Source organism: Magnolia sinica, chromosome 8 (assembly GCF_029962835.1).
Source record: "Magnolia sinica isolate HGM2019 chromosome 8, MsV1, whole genome shotgun sequence".
Taxonomy (NCBI): domain Eukaryota; kingdom Viridiplantae; phylum Streptophyta; class Magnoliopsida; order Magnoliales; family Magnoliaceae; genus Magnolia; species Magnolia sinica.
Genome location: NC_080580.1, coordinates 2,552,465 through 2,563,746, shown reverse-complemented (window position 1 = coordinate 2,563,746; position 11,282 = coordinate 2,552,465). Strand labels below are relative to the sequence as shown.

General features: G+C 38.4%; 1 protein-coding gene across 1 annotated transcript; it reads left to right on the top strand.

Annotated features, from left to right (window-relative positions):
* Positions 1–5,770: 5,770 nt before the first annotated feature.
* On the top strand, positions 5,771–9,902 carry LOC131252583 (probable LRR receptor-like serine/threonine-protein kinase At3g47570). The gene is made up of 2 exons (XM_058253199.1): positions 5,771–8,570; positions 9,355–9,902. Exons 1-2 carry the CDS (start codon positions 5,885–5,887, stop codon positions 9,789–9,791), a joined length of 3,123 nt encoding a protein of 1,040 aa, XP_058109182.1. The 5' UTR covers positions 5,771–5,884; the 3' UTR covers positions 9,792–9,902.
* Positions 9,903–11,282: the final 1,380 nt, after the last annotated feature.

Genomic DNA, 11,282 nt, shown 5'->3' with positions numbered 1-11,282 from the left:
ACTGTTTCTTATGGTGTGGTCCATTTGAACATTTTATATGCTTCATTTTTCAAATCTAGCCTAAAATTTTTTGAAAGAATGGATGGATGGAGCGGATAGAATACATAAATCATTGTGGAACTTACAAAGTTTACTCAGTATGCTAAGGGCTTGTTTGGACAAGCATATTGGAAGGGATTAATTGGATTGCATTGGATGGGATGGAACGAGCAATCTCGAGGTCCCTAGTTATGTGGGTCCCACCATGATATATGTTTTGTATCCACACCTTTCATCCATTTGGAGAGATCATTTTAGAGCATGAGCCAAAGAATGAATCAGATCCAAAACTTGAGTGGACCCCACCACAAAAAATAGTGGATAGAGTCACGCCCACCATTAAAAACTTCCAAGGGTCACAAAAGTTTTTGATCAAGCTGATATTTGTGTTTCCCCTTCTTTAATGTCTTTGTGTTAACTTATGAACAGGTTGGATCTCAAATAAAAACCATGGTGGACCTTAAGAAGGCTTCAACGATGGACGTCACTTGATCTCCTCACAATTTTCTATGGTGGGGTCCACTCCTGCTTTGGGTCTACCTCATTCTTTTGATCATGCCCTAAAATGATCTCTCCAAATGGATGGATAGTGTGGATACAACACATACATCATGGTGGGCCCCACATAACTTGGTGACGTCACTTCAGTAGCGAGTCTAGCTACTCAACCTGGTTGCACCCAGGATGAGTGATGTCTATATGATCCTCACCGTCGGTCTACCTTGATTTATGCATTGTATATCTTTATTTTTTATTTTTTTTTACAAAACCTACATGATTAGCAAGGAATATTAGCTGCGAACCAGGATATCCATAGGATCCTCACTGTGGGCCCACCTTGATCTATGTGTTGTATATCTACTCCATCCATCCGTTTTCTCATATTATTTTAAGACTCAACTTGAATCAGTACTTGTGATTGGGTCAGACTCAGTCTGGATTAGTCTAGGCCAGACGTGGAATCGAATCGAGTTAGGCATACTGGATTCGATACTGAGTTAGGTCGAGTTTGGATTAGGCCTATTTCAAAACCGAATTGAGTCGGGTTAGCTTTAACTCGGTTTGAATCAACTCGATGCCCACCTCTAACCATGATTGTTATTTTTTTATCCACACTATTTATGTATTTTGCTTACTTACATCAGGGCATGAGTCTAAAAATAGATAGATCAATATCTCAAGTAGATCACACTATATAGGAAAAGTGGTGATGGAACACATACCATTATTAACTTCGTAGAGCCCAATGTAATGTTTATTTTCCATCCAGCCAATTGATAACATCACAAAGACATGAATGAAGAGAAAATAAAAATATCAGCTTGATCCAAAACTTTTGTAGCCCCTAATAAGTTTTTAATCTTCTAATCATTTATATTTCTTGTAGTATGGTCCTCCCGAGATTTAGATCTTCCTCAATTTTGAGCTCATGAACTATAATGATTTGTAAAAATGGATGGACAACGTGGATAAAATACATACATCATTGTGGAGCCAATAGATCAACTTTTACAATAACACACAATACTATAGTTGGTGGTATATGCTACTAGTGTCACCTTTGCAAAGCCAATTGTATGAGCAAATAGTTAGTGGCTCAGGTGGGCCATACTGTGATGTTTTATGGAAAATCAACCTAGACCACAAGGTGAAACACCCCATTTTAGGCCACAGGCCAAAAAAATCAGTTCTATTTATAACTTAGTTTGACCACATGATTGTAAACAGTGTATAGACATTCCTCACCTTCCAAATTGTTTCCATTAGTCTGGCCCAAGTGATTCATGTATCGATATGATTTTTGGCTATTTTTTTTTAAATAATCTAATTGTTGAAATGGATTTTGATGTAAGTATAATGTTTGACCCTTTAAAATAAAGAGTGGACATCTCTCTCCTTTAGTGTGTATCTCTAGGCTCAATATGGGACTTAATAGCCAATGGTTATAGTGGATATTATATAAACATCGCAGTGGGCCCTGAAGGCAAAAGAGTATATATATATATATATATATATATATATATATATATATATATATATATATATATATAAACTCTCTTTACAATTGGAGAAGTATGGGGGATTGAATTTTTGGCGGGGGCCCACCATGATGTGTATGCAAAACCCATTATGATAATCAGATGTGTAATCATTTAGGCCCGAATAAGAAAAAATTAGGTTAACACGAGATTCATGTGAGTCACACCAAAGAAAACATTTGGAAGAGAGACATCCACCTTTGAAATTTATAGGACCCACCATGATGATTATATAAAATAGACACATTAGTTTATCTAATGGAACCCCATCATTTTGTCTAATGGAACCCTATCACTTTGTTAAATGAACCCGTCGCTTTGTCTATTGAAACCCGTCATTTTATTTGACAAGCCGCTACTTTATTTAGTAAAATTTTGCTACTTTACACAGTAACATCATCACTTTGTCTATTGGAAGTAAGCCACTTTATTCGAAAACTCATCATTTTATCAAGCAAAACCCTATCAATTTGTTTGACAACCCCATCACTTTATCTAGTGGAACATTGTTACTTTGTCTAATGGAACCTCCTTACTTTGTCCAATAATCACGTCACTTTGTTTATTAGAACCTTGTCACTTTGTCTAGCACCTCTTTCATTTTATCTGGTAAAATCCCATCATTTTATCGAGCAACCTCGTCACTCTCTGTAGAACCCCGTCACTTGATACAGTAGAACTTTGTCACTTTGTCCTACTACAGTCTCTTTGTCTAGTAGAACTTCATCGCTTTATCTTGCAACCCAATCACTTTGTCTACTGAACCTCGTCACTTCCTCCAACAACCTTGTCACTTTGTCCAGCAACCTCATCACTATGTCTAGTGGAACCCAGTCACTTTGTCTTCTAGCCTCATCACTTCGTTTAGTGAAACCAGGTCATTTTGTCCAACAACCCATCACTTTTTCCGACAATCTGTAACTTTGTCTAACGGAGCCCTATTTGCTTTGTCTCATTTAACCTTATTACTTTGTTTAGTATAATCATGTTGCTTTGTCAAGCAACCTCATCACTTTGTTTAGTATAATTCTGTCACTTCGTCTAATAACCACGTCACTTTGCCCAATGAACCCCATAACTTTGTCTAATGACTAAAAAAAATTTATCGGCAATGAATGGTCTATATTGTCGGTGGCCCCTCATGATTTAAGGCCCACGTTGAATTGTGCCCTATATAATGTAGGGTCTACATCAAAGGTTTCCCTCACATAAATGGAGGTTGGGGTTCTAAATCATGGACGTTGTATTGCTAACTAGCATAATGTTCTAAGTAAACTTTGCAGGGAAGTAGATTACATCTTGGCCCCACATATACCATATTCCCTCTAGGCAGGGGCTATCCATGCCGCCCATTCAATTATTTCAAATCATTTTAGGGTTTTAGCCCCAAATTAGGTAGATATGAAGCTCAAATGGGCCACACTAGAAGAAGTAGTAGTGCTAATGATTTGAAACCGTAAGATGGGTGTCATTATCACCATTACTTCTTCTACTGTGGCCCAAGGAGTTTAGAAGAAGAAGAAAGAAAAAAACTGAGAATAGGAGAGGAGTGAAGATGAAAGGGATTTCCAGTCTACCGAGTCAACTCGGTCATCTATTTTGTCACCGAATTTCCATTGTTGTTGTTGGATTGTTTAGGCTAAAGCGTTTTAATCTGGAAGAGGAAGGAAGAAAAATGAAGAAGGAGAGGTGTCGATCTTAAAGTGCGAACATCCAATTCTAATAACAGTGAGAGATAATTCAACTCTAAGGTGAGGATCACCCTTCAAGCTTTCCTACATCTTGATAGCTAGCTTTGTTTATTCATCTTTGTTCATTACCCTAATGTGAGTGGGACCCATCTAATTGTAAACATTGAATACCTATGCCATATATCCATCTTGCGAGCTCATTTTACAGAGTAGGCTAAAAAGTGAAGCATATCCAATTCTCAAGTTGACCACACTATAAGAAACCATAATCATTGATTATTAAAACCTTTTTGTGGGGCACAAATGATTTTAGATCAAGCTTATATTTGTGTTTTTCCTTTGTTCGGACTGTGTGACCTTATCAACAACATATTGGATGGCAAATAAGCATTACGGTGGACAATGAAGTTTTCAATGGTTGGCATTCATTGACCACTGTTCCTGTGGTGTGATCTTGTATTTGCTTCATTTTTTGTACAATTCTCTAAAATAATATGAGAAAATAGATGGATTGGGTAGTTAAACAGTGCATAGATCAAGGTGGGCCCATAGTGAGGATTCTACGACATCACTCATCCTGGGTAGCAGCTAACATTCCTTGCTAATCATACAGATTTTGCAATTTTTTTTTTTATCTTATAAAATTGTCGTAAGATGACGTGACCTAATTAAATTTTAGAAGAAAGAAATTGGAAGTGTATTAGCTACTGACAGGAGGTTGAGTAGCTAGACTCGCTACTGAAGTGACATTACCAAGTTATGTGGGGCCCACCATGATGTATGTGTTGTATCCACACTATCCATCCATTCAGAGATATCATTTTAGGGTCGATCGTTGAAGCCTTCCTAACGTCCACCGTGGTTTTTATTTGAGATCCAACCTGTTCATAAGTTAACACAGACATTAAAGAAGGGAAAACACAAATATCAGCTTGATCGAAAACTTTTGTGACCCTTAGAAGTTTTTAATGGTGGGCATGACTCTCTCCACTGTTTTCTGTGGTGGGGTCCACTTGAGTTTTGGATCTGATTCATTCTTTGGCTCATGCCCTAAAATGATCTCTCCAAATGCATAGACGGTATGTATACAAAACATACATTATGGTGGGACGCACATAACTAGGTGATGTCACTTTAATAGCGAGTCTTGCTCCTCAACCTGTGCGCTGAATCCCCACATGGAAGGAAGCAGATTGCGTAGTCTCACTACGCTTAGCGCACTGAGTAAATCTGTGGGGTCCACCATGATTTATGTATTTTATCCGCTCTGTCCATCAATTTTACGAGATAATTTTAGGGCTTGAGACCAAAAATGAAGCATATACAATGTTCAAATGGACCACACCATAGGAAACAGTTGAATTGAACGTTTACCGTTGAAAATTTCTTGGGGGCTACAAAAGTTTTGGATCAAGCTTATATTTGTGTTTTCCCTTCATCCATGTCTGTATGATCTTATGAACAGGTTGGATGACAAATAAACATCACTATGGGGCCTAGCAAGGTTTCAACGGTGGAAATCATTATCCCCACTGTTTACTGTGGTATGATCCACTTGATATTTGGATATACTTCAATTTTGGGCTCAAACCCTTAAATTAGATGGAAAAATATAGTTTTCTTTTTAGCTCCACTCCAACTGAGTTTACACTTTTGAAAAAAAATAAAATAAAATAAAATAAAAATTCAATGGCTAGGATTTTCCGATCTTAGAACTTAGTACGAGAGGAGCCTACTGTACTAAGTAGGCAATTCAATTTCCAAATGGAAACCGTCTAACGACTCCGTTAAGACTTTTATCTAAAGTGTAATTGTTTTTAATATATTAAAAAAAAAAAAAAAAAAAAAAAAAACTGGTGACGTACTCACTGCTTCGACGAATAGTAAAGGTGAAGCAGTGAGATAGTAAAGGTGGAATCAGCTACTCACTGCCTCCACGAAACAGAGGATTCGCACTAAAAAAAAGTACCCAAGAAATCAACGGACCATTTGTTATTTAGTATCCTGGTCAAGTCATGAATTGACGAGAAGTGGGCCCTTCTCCGTATATATAGAGGGGAATCCACTCCCTATTTCTCTCCACACCTTGGCTTTCCTGCATTCACAAACCCAATAATGGATCTCTCGCCAATGAGCCTAAGGGCAATTTGGTCATTGCTCCTCCATGCCATCATTTTCTCTCCCATGTACATTCCATGGTTGTTGGGATCTGCTGCTAACTTCTCCAACGAAACAGATCATCTTGCTTTGGTCCACTTCAAACATCTGATAACTGACGATCCTCTCCATTCCTTGAGCTCCTGGAACCATACTCTCCACTTCTGCCACTGGCAAGGAGTGACTTGCGGTGGTCGCCGGCATCCTCAAAGGGTCACGGCCTTGAACCTTGTTGGCCAAAACTTGGTGGGCCCCATATCTCCTTACATAGCAAACCTCACCTTCCTCGGGGTCATCGATTTCACAAACAACAGATTCTACGGCATCGTTCCTGAAGAGATTGACCATTTGTTCCGCTTGCAGTATCTCATTCTGTACAGCAACACATTCACCGGAGAAATTCCAGTAAATCTGACCCACTGTCCAGAACTCAAATTCATCGGTCTTCACGGGAACCAGCATGTAGGGAGCATTCTAGCTGAGCTAGGTTCTCTATCCAAGCTCACCATATTGGACCTTGGTCGCAACAGTCTTACAGGAAGCATCCCACCTTCACTTGGAAACCTTTCGTCTCTCACTAACCTTTTTCTTTCGGAGAACAGTCTCGAAGGCAGCATCCCAAGTGAGCTTAGCCAGCTGGTAAGGTTAGAGTTGCTTGCATTTTATTCTAATAACCTGTCAGGTAGGATTCCTCCCTCTCTATACAATCTTTCATCCATTACCATATTGGACGTGGCAGATAACCGATTGAATGGAAATCTTCCATCCAACTTAGGCCTCGCTCTCCCTAATCTCCAAGAACTCTATGTTGGAGGAAACCAATTCACAGGACCCTTACCGGTTTCATTACCCAACGCTTCGGGACTCGTAATTATTTCATTTGCGGACAATAGTTTTAGTGGATCCGTGCCTATGAATCTTGGAAGCCTCAAGGGTCTCACTAAGGTAGGTTTCGGCAGCAATCGACTTGGAACTGGGAAATCTCGTGACTTGAGTTTTCTCGTTTCATTGACCAATTGTACTAGCTTACAAATACTGGCCATGGGCAATAACCGTTTCAGCGGTGCCTTGCCTGACTCCATAGCTAATCTTTCTACCCAACTGACATGGCTAGTACTTGATGAGAACAGGATATTCGGAAGCATCCCATCTGGGATTCAAAACCTTTTCAGCTTAACAAGGTTGTCTATGCAATATAACTTTTTAACGGGTGCCATTCCTATTAGTGTTGGGAAGCTTAAGAAAATGGAGGTACTTTCCTACGGTAGAAATGAATTATCTGGAAATATTCCATCTTCCTTGCAGAACATGTCCCGGTTGTATATACTTTCTTTATACCAAAACAGTCTAACAGGGAGCGTACCTTCAAGTCTTGGAAATTGTGTACACATGCAGTTCTTGCTCCTCTTCGATAATAATCTTAGTGGTAGCTTACCCAAACAACTTTTCAGCTTTCCCTCATTAATTCAAATCCTAGTTGGAAACAACTCGTTTAGCGGTGATCTGCCATTGGAAGCCGGATACTTGAAAGCTCTCCAGAGTTTGAATGTTTCTAATAACAAATTGTCAGGTGAAATTCCAAGCACACTAGGTAACTGTCTAAGCCTAGAGTATCTTGGGTTGGATGGGAACTTCTTTCAAGGTTCAATTCCTTCTACATTTAGTACTCTAAGAGGCCTTCGATCCCTAGATGTTTCAGGCAACAACTTGTCTGGAAAGATTCCGAAATACCTGGAGAACCTTTCTGCTTTGGAATACCTAAATCTATCTTTCAATGATTTCGAGGGTGAATTACCAAAACAAGGGGTCTTTAGAAATGCCAGTGAAGTTTGGGTACTCGGAAATAGTAAGCTTTGTGGAGGTATCGAAGAATTGAAATTGCCTGCGTGCTCTAGCCAAGCTTCCAAGAAATTGGGGATGTCTCTTGCTTCAAAAGTAAAATTCTCAATAATTGGTGTTGTCCTATGTCTTATGTTATTATCATGTTTCGTTACCACTCTGTACTGGGTAAGAAAGTCGAGAAAGAAACCTCCTGTTCCGCCGTCCGTGGAGGATCCTTTCATGATCATATCATATGCAGACCTCTTTAAAGCGACAGATGGCTTCTCTTCTGCAAATTTGATTGGCAGTGGAAGCTTTGGTTCTGTATATAAAGGAACACAAGATCAAGATGGAACTGTTTTCGCAGTGAAAGTCCTCAACCTTCAACAGCAAGGAGCTCTGACGAGTTTCATGGCCGAATGTGAAGCTTTGAGAAACATTAGGCATCGGAATCTTATTAAAATCTTAACCTGTTGCTCAAGCATTGATTATAAAGGCAACGAGTTCAAGGCTTTAGCTTTTGAGTACATGAACAATGGAAGTCTAGACATGTGGTTACCCAAAGATGGGTATGACCAGCAGAGGGGGAATTTAACCTTTATTCAAAGGTTAAATATAGCGCTTGATGTGGCTTCTGCACTGGATTATCTACATCACCATTGCCACACATCAATCGTGCATCGTGATTTAAAACCAAGCAACATTCTTCTTGATGATGACATGATTGCCCATGTGGGTGACTTCGGGTTAGCGAGGTTTTTATCTGAGGTTGCTCAAACCATATCGCTTGGGGTGAAGGGATCTATTGGGTACGTCGCTCCAGGTAAGATTCATATATTTTCTCTAATTTTATTCTTTTAAGTGTATCTGTGTGATACTTGTGCTCCACTCCTAAGGAAAGCTTCCGTGGGTGTAGGCTATATGGGGCCCAAGGTGATGTCTTTGAGAAATCCAATCCATCCATCAATTTCGGAAGCTCACAATAGGACGGCAGGCCAATAATTATTTAGATCCAAGATACAAGTGGGCCACAAGGCAGGAATCATTGAGTGTTAAAGGCTCAACATTGAAACTTTCATTGGGCCATAAAAGTTTCGCATTATGCTAATATTTATGGTTTCAGTTCATGCCAGTGGGAATAACCAGATGAACGGTTTGGATGGCATATAAACATCATGGTGGCCCCCAGGAAGGCCTCAACATTCGGCATTTCCATTCTCATTATTAGGTGTTGTATGGCCTACTTGAGTTTTGGATCTTAATATTTATCAAGTTGCTGTACTATTACGAGCTTTTGAAATTGATGGACGGTTGCATTGGATTTCTCATGTTGACCCACATAACTTCGGCCCACAAGAACTTCCTTGGGCAGCTAAATACTTAGGAAACCATAAAGTTTCAATTAACATAAATATCAATGAAGGTACTCAATACATATCCAAAGGAGATTTTCACATACAACCATTGGATCAGGCGAACTTTCACATTTGGTGCTTTCTTTCTCTGCTAATGTTAGAAATTCCCAACTTTAGGATAAACGGAAATGCTAATTAATTGTTTAAATGGAATATTTGCTTATATTTAAATATGAAATGTACAAATTACAGAGTATGCAATGGGCAGTAAAGCTTCTACACAAGGAGACGTTTACAGCTATGGAATCCTTCTCTTGGAGATGATAACTGGAAAGGGGCCAACTGATGACATGTTTAAAGACAATCTAAGCCTTCATCATTTTGCCAAGTTGGCATTGCATGAACGAGTAATGGAGATTGCAGATCCATATCTCTTTGAAGAAGTGGAAGTTACTCAAGGCAGTGGAAATCATATCAATGCAAGGAATAAAATGCGTGATTGCTTGATTTCGATGGTCAGAATTGGTGTGTTGTGTTCTTTGGAATCTCCGAGAGAACGAATGGAGATGAAAAATGTTGTCATGGAAATGCATGCAATCAAGGACTTATATCTGAGGTCAGAATTCACAGAGATACAAGTTAGATCACCACTGTGGGGTGAAGGTACATCTTACCTCAGTCATTACTGAGATATTACTGCAAGTTTGTTAAGAAAGATTTTGAAATACAATAAGTTTGTTGAACAAGCTTTAGATATATATAATCTTGGCTCATGAGTGAGCTTGTACTGATGCTTTATATGTAGGAAGATTTGTTTATTTTCCTTTATTTTGTCCCATCTTAGGCAAAGGAAGATTGTATCATGAATGTAATAGGATACAGATATTATCTGCTTATAATAAGAAAACTATTAGGTTTCTAAGGTGTTTAATTGCTGAACACTTTATAAACCCTTTTCAAAATGCTATTATAATCTAGCAAAGTCCCATTATGGATTAAGATCTTTTGCATGATGAATGTGAATAATTTCTTTTTGCACATGTACATTGATATACCACCAACAAAAGTGTTAGAACCATCCAAACATTGTAATGTCCTGCCGAACAACCTAAATGCATGTCCAGATAGACTAGGTGAAAGCTGGCAAATGCAAATGCAGATGTTCATGTGAAGATTTCGTTGTGAGAACTGCATGAGTATTGTTCTGGTCCTAATTCAGGCTGCCAGATCAGTAAAATGGGGATTTTTCTCATCTCTATGTTATGTGATATGTAATTCTTAATTATGATTAAGCTTCATGTTTGAAGTTGGTTTATTTCAACTTGTGCTTGTGCTTGGTTTATTTCAACTTGTGCTTGTGCTAGTGTGAAAGCTGGTACAAAATGAGGAAACATGCAACGGCCTTATAAACTGTTAATGTGGGGCTTTTCTCTATTGCATGATCTAACAATGCCTGTTAAATGTGGATAATTACTTGCAATTGTTCATTTTTTTGTTGAATGGCTATCATCATTTCATTGGGGAAATATTAGGAATGACATGCAGGGAGGACGTGAGGTCGAGCACCGTCTTCCTCAAGAGGATAACTATTCCGAATCCACGGAACTTCTCTGGACTCCTCACAGAGACTTCTCGAATCCACGAGGAAAGAAAGCAGAAAATAGAAATAAATTCTAATAAATTCGAAATTGATTGATGAATAATTGATAATTCCATAATGTGTGTCCTTACACCATTAATATAGAAAAAAAAATAAACTAAAATTCGTAATTACCAAAAATAGCAAAATTCTAACTCTAATAAAAATCCTAATTCTAATAAAACTCTTCTAAGGCCTAATTTCTAAAAATAAAAATTGCAAATAAACTTTCTCTAGAAGAGTCCTAGTATAACTAAAATTTATTTCTAAAAGGAAAGAAAATCTAAAACTCTAAAAAATATTAAAAAAATCGGAATTACTAAAAATAGTAAAATTTTCCTAAAAATTCGTTTTTGAGCTGAAAGCGCGCCTTTTCTGACGAAACGGATAGATGCGACCCACTTAATGGGTCAGTCCACCACGGATGACCTATTTCAATAAGGATGGATAGGTTTTGCGCCCATGACGATACCCGAATCAAAAGTTATAGCCAATTTACGATTCATCTTTTTTTGGCTCAACCATGCTAGGAATGTGTCTG

What these genes read in the sequence shown, in the direction of transcription:
- LOC131252583 (XM_058253199.1), top strand. Translation starts at nt 5,885, where the DNA reads ATGGATCTCTCGCCAATGAGCCTAAGGGCAATTTGGTCATTGCTCCTC. An exon ending in TATTGGGTACGTCGCTCCAG is followed by an intron (nt 8,571 to 9,354) that starts GTAAGATTCATA and finishes TACAAATTACAG; the next exon opens with AGTATGCAATGGGCAGTAAA.